This window comes from Erpetoichthys calabaricus, chromosome 16, assembly GCF_900747795.2.
Source record: "Erpetoichthys calabaricus chromosome 16, fErpCal1.3, whole genome shotgun sequence".
Taxonomy (NCBI): domain Eukaryota; kingdom Metazoa; phylum Chordata; class Cladistia; order Polypteriformes; family Polypteridae; genus Erpetoichthys; species Erpetoichthys calabaricus.
The window spans coordinates 35,137,983-35,161,708 of record NC_041409.2 but is presented as its reverse complement, the minus strand read 5'-3'; the positions used below and the strand labels follow the sequence as shown (position 1 = coordinate 35,161,708).

The following is a 23,726-nucleotide window of genomic DNA, read 5'->3' as shown; positions in this document are numbered from 1 at the left end:
CTATCATCATGATAATGATATCACGTATACATCTCAGTATTTTAATTATTCAGAGAGCTGTAATATCACAAATGTAATAGATTCTGTGTCCATAGAGCACATATAAGATCAAATACAAAACAAAGCATTTAACATCCTACTTTAGTTACGATGCGATTTGAGACACTAGTAAATTAAATGATTTTAAGATGAAGTTTATGATGTTCTACTTCAATGACAAAATGAACTACGTGATTAAAGTGGAAATTTCAAGATTAAAGTTGACATTTCGAGTTTTTTTCTCACTGTGTCCCTTTTTTTTTTTCCCTCTGTACTCTAATAAGCTTTCATATGACACTCAGACGGTGGGCTACGACTCGCCTTTTCACGGCGACTTTGATATCTGACAACTTTTTTTATTTCAGGCACTGTGCGACTTTGTGAACTTGACCTTTCAACTTTCTCCGACACTCTGTCACTCGATCAACTTCCTTTTGTTGATCATATCACTGTTTAAACCAACAAATAGTACATTTTTCCTTGGCTCCACTTGGTATTCGCTGAAACGGTTTTTGCCATTGCCTTTTCACAGCACATTGAGGTTAACGGCTATTTATATTGATTTGCATATTCTAAGACGTGAAATTCTGGGAGGAGTTGGGGTGGGACAGCAGGCGCGTGCACGTGCGTTACTTTTCACTCTGACCGGGATTTATGGAGCGGAAGAATGTGGAAGTTGGCATTCGCACAGATTTATGCATCCGGAATTTTTTGTGTGTAAGCACATATCCGCTTTTGTCCGTACTCCATGTTTTAGTTTGAATTCTACGCACAGCGTTATACATGAGGCCCCTGGCCCTGTGTAAGATACCCACATAAAGTATTAGTAACAGCAGAAACAGTGACATTTATGTGCATGTTCAAAACTATATTTTATTTAATAGAAAACACAAATCAGCTTACCTTTTATTCAGTTATAGAGCCATAAAAACATATTTGCCTCCTTCCTGATTTCACTTATTTTTTTTCTTGTTCAATACACTTTGTTTCTAATCTTCAAACAAATTTAATGATACAAACGACCACCTGAGTAAACACAATACACTGTTTTTAAATCATCATTTGATTTACTGAAGGAAAAAAGTTCAACACCTGTATCACCCATGTGAGAAAGTAATTGCCCCCCTCACCCACCCAATGAACCAAATTTAAACGGTAATGCTCAAGCACTATTGGGTTATGCAGCAGGACAGCAAGCTGAAGTGCAACAGCAAGTCCAACTCAATGGCTAGCAAATGAAGGTTTTGGACTGGCTAACTTTAACCCTACTGAGATGTGGGCAGTTCATCCTCAAAAACTCTCCAGGATGGTTGAATTGAAACAATCCTGTAGCGATGAGTAGGCCAAAATCTCTCCCCAGTGATGCCAAACAATGTTCTCCTGTTACTGGAAGCATTTGGTTGCTGCTACAAATCAGGCTGGGGTGGGGCGTTTGCAGTTGTTTTCACAAATGATATAGATGCTGGCGAATAACATGCACTATATATCCAAAAGTATTGAGATACCTGCCTTTACACACACAAACTTTAATGATATCACACTCTTAATACATAGGCTTTAATATGGAGTTGGGTACCCTTTGCAGCTATAACAGCTTCAACTCTTCTGGGAAGGCTTTCCACAAGGTGTAGGAGAGTGTTTATTGGAATTTTTGACCATTCCCCCAGGAGCAGGCACTGATGTTGGACGAGAAGGTCTGGCTCACAGTCTCCACTCTAATTCATCCCAAAGGTATTCTATCGGGTTGAGGTCAGGGCTCTGTGCAGGCCAGTCATGTTACTCCACACCAAACTCACTCATCCATTTCTTTATAAACCTTGATTTGTGCACAGTCATGTTGGAACAGGAAGGGGCCATCCCCAAACTGTTCCCACAAAGTTGGGAGCATGAAATTGTCCAAAATGGTTACGTATGCTGAAGCATTAAGAATTCCTTTCACTGGAACTAAGGTGCCAAGCCCAACCCCTCAAAAACAACCCCACACCATAATCCAAATTTACACTTGGCACAGTGCAGTCAAGCAAGTACCGTTCTCCTGGCAACCGCCAAACCGAGACTTGTCCATCGGATTGCCCTCGGACTGTACGAATATCCAAGCAGTAAGGGCATCGATTTAGCAGACTCTCTCTTAAAAATTCAGTGCACAAACATGCTTCTGTCTTAGGCATTTCCAACACGGTTTTGAGGAGGATGCTGTTCTCGCTACACGGTGATGTTGGGTGCCTTTCACGTTCGCCTGATCTCACTCTGTGCAATTTCTTCTTGGGGGGCTATCTCAAGTCAAAGGAAATCGCTGCTACTCCCCTTGAAATGGGCGAATGAGTCATGTGAGTGTTCAGAAATCTTCTTGAAGAGTGTATCGCATCACCTTGAAGAAATCAGTTTTAGAACAGAGTGAAAAAAATCTGTTTTGTATACCCTTTCTTGTTTCGTAATGAAATTTATTTTATCTTGTACCTTTTTTGTAGAATAAATGTTTAAAATGTGGAATTTCTTTTTGGCTCACCCTGTAGAAGAGGTCAGGAAAAGAGGCAAAAACTTTTTCATGGCACAAAGTGTACAAAGCTCCTGAAAACTTTTCCTACTGTGCCTCACAGACTTCTTTGAAGGAAACGAGAATATAAAGGATATTTCAGTGTTGTACACACGATGTCTGGAATCCTCCTTGTGTTTGGAGAACTGTGTCACCTGTAATGAGCACAACCCTCACTTTCCTGCAAATTCACTGAGGGGTTCTTTTATTAGAAGAAGCAGGACGCATAGAAAGAAACCTCTCCCTCCACCATCAAGTTAAGACTGATACGTCCTCCATGACTAGTCTGCCACAAGTAGGCTTTCAATTTTTCTTATAACTGAACGGTACAATGCTCACTCAGCTTTAAACATGTTTTATGGGAGATCTGAACAACAAGGTGCCGAGTTCTTACATCCCCTCTGCTCCTTCAGCTCTGTTGTGGCTTTAACGCCAGCCACTTCTTCACAAATCCCTCACCACTCTCCTTCCTTTTCTATTAAGAAACACGATGTTTGGAAACTGCAGCACAGAACTGCAAAAAGTCAGCTGGACCCGATTGTGTCTCACCTGCAACAATCCAACACTGCCAGGCCGCTCGCTCCCCTCTTCACAGTCACCTTTGACCAGTCTCTTACACAGTCTATCATACCAGGTTGGTTTAAATCTTCTGTTATTGTTCCTGTTCCCAAAAGTGATGAAAGAATCTGTCTCAATGATTACAGGCTTATTGCTCTTACTTCAGTGCTAATGAAAATATCTGAACAACTTGTTCTAACCCATCTGAAGTCTGTTACTGCTAATGATCCTTCAGTTTGCATATTGAGCAAATAGATCTGTGGACGATGCCATCAACATGGGCCTTCATTTTGTGCTGGAGCTTCTGGACAGTGAAGAACTTCTGCTAGAATGGTTTTTTGAGTTCAGTTCAGCTTTTAACTCCATTGTCCCAGACTGGACTGAATCCTTCCATCTGTAAACAGATTTACAGTTTCTGGTAAAAAGGCTCAGCAGTGATTGTACTTCTTACACCAACTAAAGCAGCTAAGTATTTCCCATCTAATCCTAGTTCAATTTTACAAAGCCATAATTGTATATAATGTGTATAATCACATTCTCCATCATTGTCTGGTTTGGTTCAGGATCACTCACTCCAAATCGAAATTGCAGTGTGTTGTGAGGTCTGCTGAGAAAATAATTGGCTGTGCTCTTCCATCTGTGGCAGACCTGTAGATATCTCATGTCACTGACATGTTAAAAGCAGCACCACGGACTCTGCTCACCCAGCTCATCACTTATTCCAAAAACTCCCCTCTGGTAAACACTAAAGGTCAATTAAAACTAAAGCTAACAGACACCTCAATAGTGTCCCGGAGCCACAGCCCTCTCAGACCAGTAGCCTGACTTCTTCATACACCTATGAAGGGCTCTTCTGTGTATTTACATGTATGTGTGTGCATGTACTGTACATAATCTATACACTCACTTTCACATCATTTGTACATCTCCTTTACAATTGTACTATTCTACAACTTTGTAGTTTTTCTTTTTAACTTATGCTATTTGTTATTTGTATGTGATGTTATGTTCCATTATAAGCAGCTCCAAATCTACCAAGTCAAATTCCTGCACATAATAATAATAATAATAATTCATTACATTTATATAGCACTTTTCTCAGTACTCAAAGCGCTATCCACACAGGGAGGAACCGGGAAGCGAACCCACAATCTTCCACAGTCTCCTTAAGTACTGGCGAATAAAAGTGAATCCGATTCACACTGCATTAAGCCAACATCCTCCAAGAACTGGGAACAGTATGAATAGTCTCTTATTTCACTTGAGAAGGCTTTGTCACGCTACACAATGTTCATTTACAAAGTCTTGGCGAGTGGAGACAGTTGCTGTCAACTTTAATGTCATACATAGTTTGTCATTAAAGCAGAATGTCAACTAAAGTAGCATGTCCAATGCTTCATAACCTAAGTGTTCCCCAACCCAGTTGTTAATCGCTATGTGCTTCTTAAACGGGCTTTCTCTTACACCAATTGAACCGCATAGGCTGTGTTCACCACACAGAACACATTATATTCATAATAATACAGGTCTATGAACATTTCAGAATACTAAATAGTGTACTTGATATCACTTTCTTGATGAAATGCATTAAAGCATGTATTAAATTAAATGCGGGGGCACAGTGGCACAGCAGTGGCAGTGAGCTGGCTCCCCACCAAAGGATTGTTCCTGCCTCACACACGACACTTGCTGGGACAGGTACGACCCTGGATAGAATAATTTATTGCAGCAGTACTGTGTCTGTCAGACATACCAACCCCCAATTCCTGTCCTTTCATTTTCTTTCTCCATGTAACTAATCGCCACATTATAAGCGTCTGTAATAAATGTAAAACCACTGGTAAGGTTAGAACACAGATGCTTCAAAATCTTCATTATACGTTTAATTATTTCATCCAACCAAGGTCACGCCAGACCTGGAAAGCTCATCGCAGGATGAATACGAGCACACATACACACTATTAGTGGCAATTTTGCATCACCAAATCCCCTAACCTGCATGCCTTTGTAAGGAAACCAAAGCACACGGAGGAAACCTACCAGAAAAACAAACTCCAGGCAGGAAACACCCAGTATGTGACCCCCTTCTGCTGTACCACCATGCCCCCACGTTTAATTATTAACATTACCAGTCATTTAGCCCGTTACAATAACGGGCGCTAGAACAGTAGTGCATAAACATTAGTAGGAACAGTCTATATTAAATGGCAAGGGACTTTGACCTCATTCTTTTTGTTGGTCGTATTTTTCTTTCTTTCAGCCTTTCTTTTGTTGATGTTTACTTGCTGAGCTGACCGTTCTTCGTGTGCTGCCGCCGTGTATTGTGTGTCTTTAATTTTCAGTGACAGTAATACTGTCTTGTACGTCCGCTGGCTTGTACGTGCGTAAAATACCTTTAATTTTCTCTGCCGGTAATACAGGCGTGCGCGTCGGTAATATGCCTTTATTTTCCTCTGACAGTAATACTGGCTTGTATGTTGCTGTAATATGCGTCACTGTATTGTGTACCTTTAATTTCCTCTCGCAGTAATACTGGTTTGTATTTCCGCAAAACACCTGTAACTTTCTCTGACAGTAATATTGTGCATCGCACCGTGCCCCGCGCATGCGCACTTCACCAGAAGACACAAACACACGGACACCTGGACGCACAGGGATTTTATTAAAGAGGATACATTATTTAAATGAAGTTAACAATTTATCTGCAAAATGTAATATACTTACTTTAATGCATTTCATCGCAAAAATGATATCAAGTATACATCCTAGTATTCTAACAGCACACGGCTCCAAGAGGATAGCTCTTGGAAATCAAAATTGACTTAGAAGCCAGTCGTTGTCATGGGGCAAGAAATCATAGTGATCTGTAAAACTACACACTCTCTATTCTAGTTCTTCCATTTGCAATGTCTTCTTAACAATACTACAGCAGTCATGGTAGCTTGAATAGTTTGGCCATTCAGTGCACCATTACATTGTTACAGAATGATTACAATCAAATGCTTTAAATTTTTAAACAATATGCAATATTCATTTCAGTGTATTTGATAAAGCCCATAAAATGGATGTGAATATGTAGAAGAAAGGAAAACAACACAGAAACAGTAGCACTGCTTTGACACTAGGTGCTGCCCGCTTAACAAAACTGAGCATAAACATGTGTACGCATGGTGTGAGGCTGCTGTGAAAATGTGTGGGGCTTTATACCAAGTTTAATTTTTATACATCTCGATGTGATCATGGATATGGCCGTAGGCAACATTTTTGTGAGAATGCACTGTTTATACCCAAGGCCCCAAGGTTTGATAGTTTTTAGGGTTGGCTTGATTTTCCTCTGCAGGGTAGTGTACGCTGGGATGAGTGGCCGTGACAGACAGTCAGACAAGCCCAGACGTGAGACAGTTAGGGCTTTGTAAGCATGCTTTAAACTGGAATGGACACAGTCCAGCGTTATGGTTGGTGCTTCAACTACAATTCAGTGGAAAGGAGCTGGGAAAAGAAATCATAGGTAAAGGGCATTTTCCTGATAACAAAACACAACAAAAGCTTTTTTTTTCTTAATTATTATATTTCTTACAAAAACAGCAACAGCTTTCACAGATTTTCATTAAAAATACTGCTGCATGAATCACAGCGACTGAACATTTTAAACTTAATTTTCCAGAAAATGAAAGCAGTGAGCTAAGAGCTGACAGCTGAACAGTAACCCATACTAACAGTTTAACAGATGAGTTGATAATAAATGATCCTCAATTTAAAACTCTTTTGTGTATGCCTTATATCAGACTGAAGAAAGTACAGAAAGTAATTTCTTTCAACAGACAAAAACCAAACAACATAATATTGTGAAATGGCTAAATTAATTTTTTTTGTGCAGCACTTATTAGGATGTCATGCGTTTCCAACAATGTTTCCTAAAACACACCACAATTTTCCACTTATTTTAAAACTTGTTGCTTTTGCAAAACTTCAGACAAAACTCAGCTTTCCCAAACACTCCAGACCTATATCAGAAGTATCTCAAAACCAAATAACATTAAATAAAAACTTAAAGATTAAAAATACAGCTTTAAATGAAATGAAAGGGAAGAGTGTTGTGTAGAAATTCACAGAATACCGAGCATTGCATTGCCAAATTGAGAATGAACATTTTAAAAGCTGTTACCTCTGTGGGAAAAGTATTATTACTTACTTAAAAATAAGGGATTTAGAAAAAACAAAACTGTTTTCCAGGTTGATGAAAGGTTACAAGATAATAGTACACAGAATCTTCCTCTGTTTTAATTAGAAATTAAACAAGTGGCGTTGATGGTGTGTTGAACAGGTACTGGATGATGATTTGGACGGTGATGGATTTGGCAAAAAAAGAGAGAGACAGCAAGAAAACCCAATAAAAGTAAAATAAAAGCATGTATGAAATGAATGTTTTTTCTAAAAAAACATTTTTCTTAAATATGACATGTAAGGGATATAATGAAGAACTAAAACAAAGAGGTCACACAAGGGAGTATATAATGGCACAACCATTGCATGCAGTTACCCTACACTGCACCATTACTGTGACACAAACCATTTCTTTCTCCACACCCCAAAACTCGGAAACGTAAGCTTAATTCTGCACTGCTGCAAAAATATGCTGTTAGAAAGTGTATATTCAAATATATAAAAAGAATACACCCACTGAATTTCTAACAAGCTTAAAAACAGTTAAAAAATGATATAATAGCTGAACATAAGGAACATTCATTTAACAGTGAAACCGCTTTGCTAAAAACCACTTACACATCACCTGCAGGCCCAAGTCACTGTCAAATGTAGTTACCAATACAATACCAGTAGGACGGCAGCTAAAAGGCAGCCACTGGTTTAAATGATAGGCACCCTGCATACACTTAATTACATCCTTAGTAATACTGTTTACTTTTAGAACTACACAGATGGATACGTAAGTATATGGAGTTCCATCAAAATACTGTATCAAGAACATTAACAAAAAGTAGATCATGTGGGCTAGCCCTAGGCATGTTGAGAATTTATAAACTGCCACAATATACTGGAGATTGCGCAATTAAACCATTGACATTTTTCTTTCAGTATTTTTGTGCATCTGCGCTCTCACTCTGATGTAAAGCACATAGAAATGGTCTATCCGTTTGGGTCAAAAAACACAGGTGACCTTGGCACCTGCAGAAGTAACAGCAGCCCATTCCTGTTGCTTCAGGTAAACAGAGTCCATCAGGGATACTGGTCAGCTGTGCCCGTATCAAAGAGCGCTCCAGCTCACATCTGGTGGCCCCTCTCTCTTTTTGTTCCTTGCTAGGAAATCGGAAAGATCAGCAATTGGAAAATGTCTCTTTCAAAGCTCCCAATATGAGAGGAATGATAATGGCTTAGGGGTCCACCTTGCTTTCTTCTTCGGCATGTTTCTTCATGTGCTTTGGCACATCCTGTGAAGATGAGACACAATAATCTAATATTAATGTCAGAAATGAAAAGGCTTTCCATGAGTTATACTGTGAAGAACTGGGACTTATTACTTTGACAAACTGGACTGACTGTACACATTTTATTTGTTCAATTATAGTCTATTACAGTAAGAAATAGAAACTGAGATGGCAAAAGTGTAATATGGAGAAAATCAAAGCAGCAGGATGTGTATTCCAGCGAAGAAAAGTTGGATCTATAAATTGAAATAAGCCTCAGCTCAATCTGCTGACTGTCTTAATAAGCAAGTCAATTAATGTTATAAAACTGAATACGATAATATATACGATATGACAGGCAAAATGTTTTCAAATGGTAATACTGTAAAAAGGTTATACATTAAAAGATCATTGTTTCTGCACTGATGCCTTTTAGACCCCTTTGTAAGCTGCAAGAACAGGGACAATTTTTTTTTTTATATAAATAATGCTTCATTTTAGAACACAACTTTCTCAGGCAAATTAATGCATACCACAAATCTGAAAATATAACTGACTTAAAGGACACCACACTTATTATACTTTAAGCAAACCACAATGTGCAGACTAAAAAATGGAGTAAAGAGGGCTTCAAAATATTCTGACATACTGCCATGTATATATTTGTTAAGTATAAAGACAGTGAAATGAAAATGTCTATTTTTATGTATGACCAACAAATTGAACTATTTAATAAAAAGATTAATGAAACAAAACATGCAGAATGCTGTATTTTATTTCTGGGGGTTGCAACCACTGTCAGTGCAAACAGTTGCAGCACAAGTTTAGCAAAGCATATCACAGGAAATTAACTGTATAAAGTTTCATTCTTTGCAGGAAAAAGCTTACATCATCAACTACTAACTTTCATACAAGTTCAACTTGTACTGTATAATATGCAAAGACAGGAAATTTAATATGTGGCATAATTCTAAAATATTTAAGCAGTACAGCATGTAAGGGTAAGCATAAAATGTTACTCTGTACTTTATGTATTTCATCTCTTTGAAATATTTTTCAACTTGTCAATTAAACAACTAACCTCAACTATTCCAGGTTACTCCAGTTTGTCCGAAGTAACTGTATATAATCCCAAATGTCACAGGCAAAGAAGTACTATGGCTAACCCCTTTTAAGATTTAATTTATTAACATGACATTATTTCATCCTGTAGCCTCTCAGGGCATTTTCATCCTGGTGACAAACTGAGCCGGGCAGAAGAGATTTCTTTTTTCTGTAGCTACACATAACTAATTATCTACCAGCCACATTCAAAGCCAAGTCATGCGACTTTGTTTTGGTTAATAAGTTGAGAGAGCTTTTAGAGTAAAGTTGCTGCTGCTCAAACTAAGACCTATACGCTGCAGTAGTTCAGTATCAAAACAGGGTTCCTGCTGGGGCATCTCCCAGAGGATGTGTGCTAGGAATGGCTATTTAGGAGAAGAGCCAAGGCAGGCTAATCTGGTTATAGGCTTATCTTTTGAGTTACGTTGAGCTCATTTCCATTGTGACCCTCACCGAGTTCAAGTTCAATTTAAAAGTTAATGTCATGAATGCACAGTACAGTGAGATTGTTACTTAATTGTCTCTCACAAACTAGAGACAGAAATACAATACTAACAACAGACAAAAAATTACAACACAGTACATATATATAGGAATAACCATTATTTACACCTGTGCTGTTATCAATCTCAGCAGCTATTCAGCAGCCTTCTGACCTAAAAATAAAAGCTGCCCCTAATCTAGCGGTACAAGTTCTAATGCCCAGGACACCATATGGTTAAAACAGTTGAATACTGTTAATATAACATATAGCTGAACATATTCAGTACCATGTTTGAAGAAAAGTACAAAAAAAGATAAACACACACACACGAACACATCTACTTTTAATCATGTACTGAGATTCTTTCTCAACTCCAGTTTTCTAAAGATTTTCTTCACTTCTTAATGTTTTGTACTACTATATTGCTGAAAGGCACTGACCTGTTTTGACCAATTCTTAGCAGTAAAGACACCGTCACAGTTCTTCCATTTGCATTTCAGCATCTGGAAGTTTGGGCTGATGTGGTCCGTTAGAAGATGGTGAATCAAATGCTGCACCACTCCAAAAATGAAGGAGCATCCATGCCACTGACAAAGAAGTATAATAACAGTGAAAAAAAAAAAAGAACACAAATAACTGACTGCTGTGGAAATGTCTATGAACAGAAACCATTGGGCTAAGGAACAAGAAAGATATCTGGCCAAGGTCTGTATAATCTACATACAGATCTTGACATTCCAGAGATTTGTTTATTAATTTTTTGAACCTGCTCATTACATAACTGGGAGGCAAAGAGCTAGGACCCATAAAGATAAAATTAAATGCAAGGCAGGAAGCCAACCAAACAAAACTAGGCAGGATGCCAGACTACTGCATGAAGTACAGTCTATTCACAAATATATACAGTAATCTCTCGCTATATCGCACTTCGACTTTCGCGGCTTCACTCTATCGCTGATTTTATATGTAAGCATATCTAAATATATAACACGGATTTTTTTGCTGCTTCACGGGTTTCTGCGGACAATGGGTCTTTTTACTTCTGGTACATGCTTCCTCAGTTGGTTTGCCCAGTTGATTTCATACAAGAGATGCTATTGGCGGATGACTGAGAAGCTACCTAATCAGAGCACACAGTTAAGTTCCTGTGTGCTGATTGGCTCAGCGACGGGGTGCTGCATTAACCAGGAAGTCTCATCTCACTCATTCAGCATTAACGTGCTCCTGCTACTGCTTCAGGGGCCGTGTCCAAGCGCCAACAGAAGATGCAAATGATTGAAGAAAAGGTAAAAGTTTTGGATATGTTGAAGGAAGGGAACAGCTACACAGCTGCAGGACACCATTACGGCATCAATGAGTTCACGATTCATTTTATTTAAAAAGGAGGAAAAGCATATAAGATCTACGGCCGCAGTGTCCTTTAACCAGGGCGCAAAACGAGTTGCAAGTGGACGTGATAAGGCAGTAGTCTGGATGGAATCTGCTTTAGGGATTTGGATTGAAGAGTGCTGGAAGAAGAACAACGGCGGTGCTACACAGTCGCCTGAAGAGGCTCCTTTAGAAGAGCTGTAACGCTATCCTTTGTTGTGCAGTAAAATTAAACTCATCGTTATCGGACAAGTCGTCGTGTCATTGTTGGTGAGTAACCATAATTAATTATCTACTTACAGTACTTATTACATGTACATAGTTTAGTGTCACTGTACACACATTTTACTGTATACAATTTTTCTTGCATTGTACGTATTTATTGCTGGTGGCCTGTCTGTCGTAATGGCTGTAACATATGTGATATCGGAGACGCTCGATATCTTTAAAATAATATTTAGGTTTTACTGTATATAAACTGTGTTTACATACATAATTTCAACAAATCTTACCTAATATCTAAGAGAATACAAAGGGTTTATGCTGTATAATTGTGCGGGAAATGTTTATAATAGTGTGGGAGAGTTTATAAGGGCTTAAAATATATAAAAAGAACCATATGAACATATGGTTTCTACTTCGCGGATTTTCACCTTTCGCGGGGGATTCTGGAACGCAACCCCCACGATGGAGGAGGGATTACTGTACATACTCTCATGACATTGTGCCAGTACAAAGTTGGCAATTTATCTATTTTGCAGGTCTTTGGAAAGTGGGAGAAAATTAGAAAACCCAGGACTCTTCAGGGGTAATGTGGCAGAGCTCAGTATACAACCTGTAGCATTACTCTGCCGTACTGCCACCAAATACAATACATACACTTACCCTTTTTTTGAAATTCAGATCTTTAAAACTAATTTGCTACTGTTGTGTTTTTTTGAAGATGTTAAGGTTTTGTCATCAGTCTCAAGTTATGTTGAAACTGTAAACTTTAAAGTAATGATAAAACAAGACATAGACTACTTTGTGTGGCTCTCTGTTTCTGTGGGGTGAAGACAGAAATTCAAGAATTGACTACACCAGATCTGTTTTACAAAGTAGTTTTATCTGTTGTACATGGAGAAAAATGTCTACAGTTAAATTATTGTTAAGAATGCTCTATAAAAAGGGGCATTATATATTAATGAATACAAATTTATCAGAAGAAAATGTGGTCATCCTTGGAGAGTAGTTACCCAAAATATGCACATTAATGACACAAGACCACCATATCATACATAATTCAGCAACCCTGATAAATTTAATGTAGGTTTTCATTAAGTAAAGCTTTGACAAAGATGTAATTCTAGAACAAGGTGATGATTTTGCCCCATTAATGACATTCTAACTCAATGTCCAATCAGCTACGATAACAATTTTACAGATATAAATAACTTCATTCTTGAAAACTGATGAAGTATATCTGTAAAGAACCGGATGTCCCGAGTGTTTAGGAGGAATAACCACTGGGTTTGGTAGTCAAAATTTGCTAAAATAAATCTAGCCAGAGGCATTTTCTACTTTGTTGGGACAGTATAAGGTATCACCTGCTACTGTAAACAAATCACAAACTTGTATGGTAAATAAAATATGCAGAAGCATGACTACAGTATCAACCAGCCTTTATCCTCTAGCAGTCTTGCTGTCCACATACGTTACCCATGTTATTGCAATGTTATTGTGAAAATAACCTTTAATCTTGCTTAATAATGGCCCCTAAAAGGCCAAAGTACAAACAGTGATGCTGGCAGTTGTTCAAAACCTAAGAGAAGTAGAAAAGTGCTTCTCAGTGAAAACAAAGAACGGGTAAGCTGGTGAGTACCCCCAATAGGCTAAGATATTTTTTGAGAGAGAGAAAGCACACAAGTAAAATAATGTATTTTATTATTACTTAATGCTGGTAATGTCTTATTTTACATGATTTTTTTTAATCAAATAACAATCCATACAAGCAAGTCAAGTTTAACAAAATTAGGTTCGAAACTAAATCAACCGCACCCAAGAGAGAGCTAGGCCAGCAGAGAAAAACTTTAACAACAGTAAAAAACAACTAAATAAATTAATAAAAATAAACAGAGGGTAAAGAAACCACTTCAGTTTAAGTGCTTATTCTAAAATGGTATTGATTAGATTCTGCCAAGTTTGAAAAAGTTTTATACAGATCTTCTAAGTTAGAATTTGACTTTTTCCAATTTTAGATAATATATAACATTAGTTACCCACTGACAGGAGGAATGCTAAGTCTACGTGCCAATAGTGAAGTAAAGGCAATCACAGTTTTGTTTGTCCTTCTGGCCTTCATGACCATCATCATCAAATTCTTCCATGAGAACCCTGAATACAATGACTGACTGAGGTAATTTATGTTAGGTAGAATGCCTAGAGGGGGCTGGCTGGTCTTGTGGCCTCAGAACCCCTGCAGATTTTATTTTTTTCACCAGCAATCTGGAATTTTTTTTTGTTTTTTTCTGTCCTCCCTGGCCATCGGACCTTACTTTTATTCTATGTTAATTAGTGTTCCCTAACTTTAATTATTTATCTTGTATTTTTTCTCTTTCTTCGTCATGTAAAGCACTTTGAGCTACACTGTTTGTATAAAAATGTGCTCTAGAAATAAATGTTGTTCACTTTAAGCCCATCTGGAAGTACACCAAACACAGCTGCTAGTGGATTAGGAGGGATTGTGACTCCAAGGCTGTCTGAAAGGCATTTAAAGATTTTGGTCCAGAATTATGTTAATTTGGTGCAGGCCCAAAACATGTGACCCAGTGAGGCTGGAACTTGATTACAACGTTCGCAGGTTGGATCTTGCCCTGGAAACATTTTGGACAATTTTAAACGAGACAGATGCGCTCGATATATAATTTTAAGTTGGATAATTAATTGTATGCTTTGCTCATATGGATCTCAAGTGAATTCTATACATTGCTACCTTCCACTCCTTTTCTGAGATGTTCAAGTGAGAGATCCTTTTCCCACTGTACTCTGGGATCTTTGAAAGTGAGAGACTTTAAAATGTTTTTATATATTACAGAAATGCTGTCTGAGTCCCCGAAACTGATCAATATTATTTCCAGAATAGAGGTAGGTGGGAGGTGAGGGAAATTGGGCAGGTTTTGATTCATTAAGTTTCTAATTTGAAGGTAGTGAAAGAAATGTGTTGCTGGAAAGTTAAATTTCGAGCATAATTCGTAGGATGCGAAGACACTGTCTATGTACAGACCTCTGAGTAATTTAATCCCGAATGTTTTCCAGACATTAAAAACTGCGTATATTTGAGAAGGTGGAAAAAGGTGGTTCTCATGCAGAGGTGCCACAGATAAAAGCTTCTCTATCTTGAAATACTTCCTACATTTGTTCTCTTATTCTGAGTGAGTGAAGCACAATTGGGGTGTTAGTGTATTGGTGATGACTTGCACTTATTGGGGTACAAAGCAAGGAATATAAAGAAGTATTGCAGGATTTTATTTCTATTGAGGACCAAGCCTGTGTCTGTTCAACTGTTTGTGTCAATGTCCAAGTTTTTATAGCTTGTATATTCGCCGCCCAGTAAAAAAAATTGAAAGTTAGGTAGAGCCATGCCACAACTGCCTTAGGTCTTTGTAGGGCTGCTCTTTGGATGTGTGGATGTTTTGAATTCCAAATAAACGAGGTTATGATTGAATCTAATTTCTCAGAAAATGATTTATTGATGTATATTGGAATGTTTTGAACTGTAATAAGTCTTTATTTTGCTTAGGAAAGACAGTAATTAAGGCTTGAAGAAAAGTTTGAGTTATAATTTTATTGTCTCTACCTTCTGTAAATGTTGCTAATAAAAGGGGAGATAGCTTAATTGCTATTTTATAAAACTCAGCAGGTTAGCCATCAGGGCCTGCTGCTTTACCATTCTGAAGTGAATATATAGCATAAAGTAATACTGATAGTGCCAGAAATGTATCCAATTCCTCTGCACTGGGAGTATCTAGTTGTGGTATTTGTAATGCATCCAGAAATGCATTTGGTTGTGTTTCGTCTTCTTTAAACTGAGTAGAATATCAGGACTTGTAGTAGTCTCTAAATGCGTGCATTATATTTTTATGGTAAATGATTTTATCTCCGTCTGTGTTGGTAATTGCTGGGATTGCATTGCGAACTTCCTGCTTGTGGATTTTTTGAGCTAAAATCTTATTAGCTTTCTCTCTGTGTTTATAATAATGATGTCTTGATTTAAAAATGAGTTGTTCTGTTTCTTTAGCTGTCGAGAGGTTGAGTTCTGAATGCAGAGCCTGTCTTTTCCTATGAAGTGCTTCATTTGGACACCTGTAATGTTTTTGATCTATTATGGTAATTTCACTGATTAGCTCTGATACCTTCTTGGTTTCCAATTTATTTTTGTGGGTAAGGTAAGAGATAATCTGTCCTCTTAAGAAAGCCTTCACAGCGTCCCAGAGTATTCCTGCTGAAACCTCTGAGGATGTATTTGTCTTAAAAAAAAAGAAATCGATTTGCTTGGATATATATTCTGTACAGTTCTCATCTGCTAATAAAAGTGGGTTAAGACTCCATCTGCAAGATGAATATATAGGGCATAGTGATTTTAGCACCATGATTTTTAGCTCAAAGGGGCATGGTCGGAGATAGCAATAGCATTGTACTTACAAGATTTAATCGAAGGCAAAAAATTATCTATAAAAAATAATCAATTCTTGAGCAGCATTGATGTACTGGTGAGTAGAAGGAATATGCTCTTGAATTTGGGTTTAGAAATCTCCAGGGGTCTGATAAGTTATGATCAGTTACAAACTGTGTAATTGTTTTTGCAGTGTTAGACGTCATCTCCCCGAGGCATGAGCCCTATCTAGGTCTGGATTTAAAACACAATTTAAGCCCCCAGCTATTATAATTTTATGAGTGTTCAGACTAGGAATGGATGCAAATACATTTTGGATGAAGTCCTTATCATCCACATTGGATGAACAGATATTTATCAAAATCACGTTACAGTTTAAATAGATTACCCATAACAATCACATATCCCCCTTCAGGATCAGATACTACATCTGTCACTACAAATGAGATTGTTCTATGTATAAAAATTCTCACACCTCTAGTTCTCTAGAGTCTCTGTGCAGCTGAAACTGGTCCTTTCTTAATAAGTGGGTCTCCTGTAAAAATACTATTTTAGCATTTAGACCTGTTAGGTGAGAGAATACGTTCTCTCTCTTTAATTCGTGATTCAGCCCTTTAACATTCCAGCTCCCAAAGTTAACTGTTTGGTCATGAAGATATTTCTTCTGAACTTTTGTTGTCATTTTGTAGTCTTAAGATAAGACAGCTTTGACCTTAATTTCCAGCTTTCCCCTGAGTTACTGCCATGAAGCCTAAAGTTACGTTGGCACTTACTATGTTATTTTACATGATTTTTCAATTACACTTTATCAAAGTTATGTATGTAAACAAAAAACGACTGATATATAGGGTTTGCTATTCTCTGTGGTTTCAGGAATCTGCAGTAGGTCTTGGAAGGTATCACCCATGGATATGGAAGTTCTACTGTATGCATCCTGCCATTCATTCACTTTGATGCCACTTGTACAGTATTTAGTATCGTACAGAAGCAAATTAAATGACACTTAACTACCAGAAGTCATTATTAAAAAAAAAAAAAATCGTGCACAAAGTTTGCCTGCTTCTCATAACGTGACACTCTAAATTATTCACTCCTATACTCCAAAAGCAGTTACAACAATCCATCTGTAAAGCCACAGGTATCAGTGGTAAAAATTCTCTCATTAACTTATTCACCTTGCTGTTCAAATGCACACCCATAACTACACATAGCGCACAACCCATGATAAGCAAAACAGCTCTTAACTCTTTGAGCACTGCCATGTCCATTAGGCAGCATGCTATTGGATGAAGTGTTGAGCACAACTGCACTATAAAATCAGCGCTTTGTTGGTAAATGTGACAAGGGCAGCAATTTTCAGTTGTATAATTTGGCATAATGGTGTGAGGAGAGCACTGACTTCAGACAGCAAATATGATATGCCCCACTACAAAAAGTTATAAAATGTGACATCGGTTTTAGTGTCTTTACTGCTTTAACCCCTTAACCGCCCTCTGCCGGATATATCCGGCACCGTTGTTTTATTGCTAACGCCATACTGCCGGAATTATCCGGCACATTTGCCTGTGGTTATATGAATGCCTGGCAAGTAGTATAACTGACGGTTTGGCGTGGGTATTATTACTACGTTGTATTTCGACAAGTCTGTGGTTGTTTTGGCCGGTCATGTGACGTGATTCGCATGTAACAGCTGTGAATATGGCGAAACGTAAACTGACTTCAAGTGAGGCTTTGCAGGCGATTTTGGACAGTTCTGATCATGATTGTAGCAGTTCTGAAGAAGATTTTAGCGACAGTGATGAGCAGCAACGTGCGCTGCATGATACTGTGAATGAAGACGCATCAGATGACGGCGCTGAGTGGGTGTATCTCCAGCATCTCAGCTGGGCTGCTGCCCGTGGTGAACTACCTTTTCTGCATTCGTTTGAGGGAACGTGTGGCTTTATTGTTGATGTAAACAATTACACTGCTGAGCAGTTTTATGAGCTGTTTGTGTCACCTGATTTGATCAGACATTTTGTTCATCAGACAAATCTGTATGCAGCACAGTTTATTGAGAAAAATCCCAATTTACCTCCACATTCCCGTGTTCGTGCTTGGTTTGACACTGATGAAAACGAAATGAAAAAATTCATTGGGATTTTGATGTTGATGGGAATAATCAGAAAACCAGATATTGAGATGTACTGGTCTACAGATCCTATGTATGCAACACCTATTTTTGCAGCTGTCATGACACGTAACCGATTCTCTTTGCTGCTGAAATTCTTTCATTTGAATGACAACAGAAACGAGCCAGATAAGAAAGATCCAAACCGCGACCACTTGTTCAAGCTACGTCCTTTGATTGATCATTTATTTGAAGCATTTCAGTTGCCCTACATGCCAGGACCGTCAGTTGCAGTTGATGAAAGTTTATTGTCGTGGAAGGGCCGCTTACAGTTTCGACAGTATCTACCATTGAAAAGGGCACGGTTTGGTATCAAGATGTTTTGCTTAGCTGAGAATTCAGGTTACATTTATAGATTTCGTGTATACACTGGCAACTTGCACAACATTTAGTGGTCAATACTGCTTGAATAAATGTAAAAAATGTAAAAAAAAAAGTAAAAAAACGAAAATTGTTCAGATTTTGCCTGGCGTGGGGAATATTTAGGGAGTTGGCGGTTAAAGGGTTAATTGCATTGTTGAAAGTTGGTATGTTGTTCCCTCCTGCAAATGTCTAATCAAATTATCGTGCCAAGCGCCTTTGCTTTAAATCCACCACGACTAACTTTCTCTTTAAAAATACTTTCAAACAGCAGTTACTTTCTTCAGCAGTTTCCACTTATTGTGTACTGCCTGTACAGCACAAGCCCTCAGCTTAACATATTCCATGTCATAAAACAGGCAACCCAATTGGCCAATTTTAAGCCGATTGTTGATTTCACAACAACATACGATCAGACAATTTTGATCTAAGACCTGCATCACTACTACAAATGACAGCTCAAAATGTGTGCTGAATAAGGGCATAGTGAAATCTGAACAAAAGCACTAAAAATATATGAATATAGTAGGTGAACACCACCCAAAATTTAAAGAGCTTTCAAGAAAATAAATAGTACATTACCCAACACCGGTAGTTTTGCATTAGATTAAGTTTCACAGCCTGAATGCTTCCATCATAGCATCCTGTATATATCTGTGGAAACCATAAAAATAAATGCATAAATAAATAAAATATAAAGAATGTACATCATGACTTTATTGCAAAAAATATACAGTAATCCCTCGCTATATCGCGCTTCGCCTTTCGCGGCTTCACTCCATCGCGGATTTTATATGTAAGCATATTTAAATATATATCGCGGATTTTTTGCTGGTTCGCGGATTTCTGCAGACAATGGGTCTTTTAATTTCTGGTACATGCTTCCTCAGTTGGTTTGCCCAGTTGATTTCATACAAGGGACGCTATTGGCAGATGGCTGAGAAGCTACCCGGCTTACTTTTCTGTCTATCTTGCGCTGACTTTCTCTGATCCTGATGTAGGGGGATTGAGCAGGGGGGCTGTTCTAACACCTAGACAATAAGGACGCTCGTCTAAAAATGCTGAAAGATTATCTTCACGTTGCTATCTTTTGTGCAGCTGCTTCCTGAAATGACATGCACGGTGCTTCGCATACTTAAAAGCTTGAAGGGCACGTATTGATTTTTCATTGAAAAACAAACTCTGTCTCTCTCTCTCTCTCTCCCTGCTCCTGACGGAGGGGGTGTGAGCTGCCGCCTTCAACAGCTTTGTGCCGGGGTGCTTCGCATACTTAAAAGCAAACAGCCCTATTGATTTGTTTGCTTTCCTCTGTCTTTCTGACAGACACTGCTCCTGACGCGCACTCCTTTGAAGAGGAAAATATGTTTGCATTCTTTTAATTGTGAGACGGAACTGTCATCTCTGTCTTGTCATGGAGCACAGTTTAAACTTTTGAAAAAGAGACAAATGTTTGTTTGCAGTGTTTGAATAACGTTCCTGTCTCTCTACAACCTCCTGTGTTTCTGTGCAAATCTGTGACCCAAGCATGACAATATAAAAATAACCATATAAACATATGGTTTCTACTTCGCGGATTTTCTTATTTCGCGGGTGGCTCTGGAACGCAACCCCCGCGATGGAGGAGGGATTACTGTATCATTATTTTACTTTATAAAAAACATACTTGAGAGAACTGAAAAAGAACACAATCCCAAATTTAGGCACAACAGCAAGTCACAAAAGTTATCATCATGGAGTTTAAAAATATTGAATATTTTCATAGCAATTGAGAAGAATAAAATCAACAACTAAAACTGATTTCTTCAATATTGATTTAATGTGCCCATGTGTGTCACACACAGATGACAATGTTCAAGAAATGCTTTTTTTCAACTCTCTTCCTTAAATAGGTATAGATGCAGATGTCCTTGAAAAGGCAGCACAAGATAACCATGGCAGCTGAAAATAAAGTACAACCCTTTATGGTTTTAAAAATGACAATTTGTGCATATTTGTTTAATAAAATTTGATTTTATGGGAGAGTGGTAAAACACAAAACAACAGTGTTGCAAGGGAAAAAAATAAAAGCTTTATAATTCAATGTCTGCTTACTAAAGAGCAAGAGCGGACTCTGAAACATAATTAAAAAATATTCTATAGTCTAATGTGTCAAAAATTAACATTTTGGATATTAACGCTTGCCACAAATATAAAAACCACATATTTTCCTGAGAACACATATAAGATGAAAATGTAATTTGATTAGGATACTTTACTGCACTGAATGCAGGATAACATCTAGGGATCAAATCAGGGTTAGGTGCATGGTGTGTTTTATCAAATTTCATGTACATTTTTTAGTAGCTGTCAACCATGAGTTTTTATTTTTTTAGCTTCATCAAAACTTTATCACTAACAAACTGATGACTTCTAAAGTCATTTTGTTGCCACAGGTCAACCAACTGCTCTAAACCTGCATGGAAAAACAGTGTGTGTGCATGCAGAATTGTGCAATGAGATCAAAAGGACGTGCATAGAGCTATACTGTATTAAAGAACAGAGCAAAAATGACTCATGCTCTTTATAAGTCTTTGTGCCAGCACCTAAAAGATGCAAGCACACACACAAAGCAGAAACAACAAAGACGCAAAATGTACTGTATGTAAGATCACTTTGTTTTCCAAAAATCAAATAGTGGTGATGTAGCACATATGTCAGCTTCACCAGCAGTGCTGCTCTTTTAACTTTTTAACAGGGAACTGGCAAGACAGCAGGGGTTAGCGATTGTTCTCCTGTCTGATAAAACGTCTTTTCACACATTTGGATAATCAGTTTATTGTCTTGGATTACTGTTCCTGTCTGGGCGTACGGTCTGTCTTGTGCCTGCCTGTTCGTGTGAGTTGTATGGATTGGACAAGTCTTCATCAAAGGAACTGTACCCAATCAACTCATTCCACACCGCATCAAACATTACTTTGAGTGAACCATTCACAGGATTTTCCACTTACCATCTATCATCATCTGTTGCTGCTAAATTTCGACAGTGTTTTGGACACTGTAATGAGTGTTTATTGTTTGGTGTTTACTGTTGTATTATATCTGGTCATCGCCATAGGGAATTAGGCAGGGTTAACTATTTAAACATTGTTTATATATCTATTTCATTTAATATACCTCATTATTATTGATTTAATCTGCAGTTCCAACTGTGTCTCTGTGAGAGTGTGTGTATGTGCGAGTTGGGCCAAGGCTGGGTGTATTCCTGGGATCCCCATCCCTTCAACATGCGAATCATAGCGGCACCTCAACCACTACAAGGTAAGCTGGCTTAAAACACTGTGCTCACTAGAACTTCAAAGAGAACATTAAGCAGTTAGTCACTATTCATTTTAAGTATAATTACTGTATATTAGAATGCCCCATTGAATTTCATTTTTCATCTTGATGTTATACTATTTTTGCAGTTATCTTTGGACAGAAATTGAAGTTAAAACAACTGAATTGCAATAAAATGTAACAAAATGAGGGTGAATACTTGTAATAGACACTAGACATGTAATAAACATAGAAAATAGAAGCTTCTTTATACAGAACAGAATATTAAATTGGAAAAGACATGTACACAACAGAACAACTGAGAGAAACTAAATTTTTGGTAAAACTCACCATGCTCTTATGAACTGTCATGCACATGACCATATCATTATGTCCTCCATAAATCTGCAAGCGGTCATGGGACTGAAATAAAGGAATTAAACAAGTCAGAGAACTAAATACTAACTTAAGCAGAAGGCAATCAGCTAATTGTTTCAAGGTCACTGTTTACTTTTAATAGAATGCTGCATATCATACCTGTAGTTCATAGACACGAACTAGTTTATCCAGGCAGGCAGTTACCATCACCTTTCCAAGAACATTGACCACCGTGACTGCATGGCTGTGGCCCTTGTAGATTCGCACTAGTTCACCTGTCTGTTGCAAAGAAAACAACAGTGTAGTGCTGAGGCAGTATTATTACAGTGAAGAAACCTCTTTTAAATAATATGCATTTTACTTCTGCTTCTTCTAGCTAATTCTTAATTTCCTGTTCTCCCACACTGTTAGCTCTCATTTGTTCTGTTGACTTTCCACTGGTCAAAAGGTATTTGAAAAGTTCCCATTTCTTTGTTTTCCTCAAACATCTGCAACTATCCTTAGTATTGTTATATTATGAGAAAGACTAGCAGCCAATATGCTAATCTGAAGTTGTTAGGAGAAGCAAGCCTTGGTGGGAGACCATACTTCATGTATGTACATGTCACTTACTCAGGATATAGAGTTTTCAATATAAATAATTCCACAATTTATCCCCATTTTCAGACATAAGACAATATTTCAGTTTCAAGCAGAAATACACTACAATTTATTTGCCCATAATACCCTAAACAAATTCCTTTTCTACAGTATTAAATGTGCAAACTACAAGAGTCTGGTCCAGGTTGGAGTTATTTAACTAAGTTTAAATTTTATTTTTCTTACATGGATGTTGTGAGCGTGCACAGACTGATCACTGGAGCCACTGAACACCAGATCATTCACCACCTGTGAAAAAAAATTACATTTGATTAGTAATAGTTTACATTTTTCAAAAGTAAACTTTGGCTTCTATTCTTCTGTTGTAGATGTATTAGAAACAAAAATCATTTAAGTGAGTGTTCAGGAGGTCAGCTAGCAATAAAAAGCCAGGAAACAGAGGAAGACTTGCAAGGATAAAATATACTATGAACATATAGAAGAGCTAAACACTTATCTCAGATGATCAGCTTCTGTCTTCCATTTCACTTACATACAAACGGCTAACTTCAAATGGACAGGGATGGCTTATTTTGACGGTCATATACCAAAGCTAAAAAGTTGACACATGCTATTTAAGTTATGAGTGTCACTTTACTATGAAAATAAAACCTAGGAAGCATGTGATTGACAAAAAAGAGCAAATAAGTATTACTTCCAGAATAAGGAACATGTCATGATCTTAAGGGTCACAAAAATAAAGACAACATCTCTGCTTAAGGACA

At 37.8% G+C, this 23,726-nt stretch overlaps 1 protein-coding gene across 2 annotated transcripts in view; it reads right to left on the bottom strand.

Annotated features, from left to right (window-relative positions):
- Positions 1-7,822: 7,822 nt before the first annotated feature.
- The window catches only part of LOC114666984 (zinc finger protein 106-like), an 88,808-nt gene continuing 72,904 nt past the window's right edge, over positions 7,823-23,726 (bottom strand). For both annotated transcript variants that reach the window (XM_051920064.1, XM_051920063.1), the window contains 6 exons: positions 23,188-23,250; positions 22,522-22,641; positions 22,336-22,407; positions 19,273-19,344; positions 10,582-10,728; positions 7,823-8,577 (listed from right to left, as the gene is read on the bottom strand). In XM_051920064.1, coding sequence (XP_051776024.1) covers positions 8,521-8,577; positions 10,582-10,728; positions 19,273-19,344; positions 22,336-22,407; positions 22,522-22,641; positions 23,188-23,250 — 531 coding nt within the window. In that variant the 3' untranslated portion in view covers positions 7,823-8,520. The remainder of the gene's footprint in view (positions 8,578-10,581; positions 10,729-19,272; positions 19,345-22,335; positions 22,408-22,521; positions 22,642-23,187; positions 23,251-23,726) is intronic.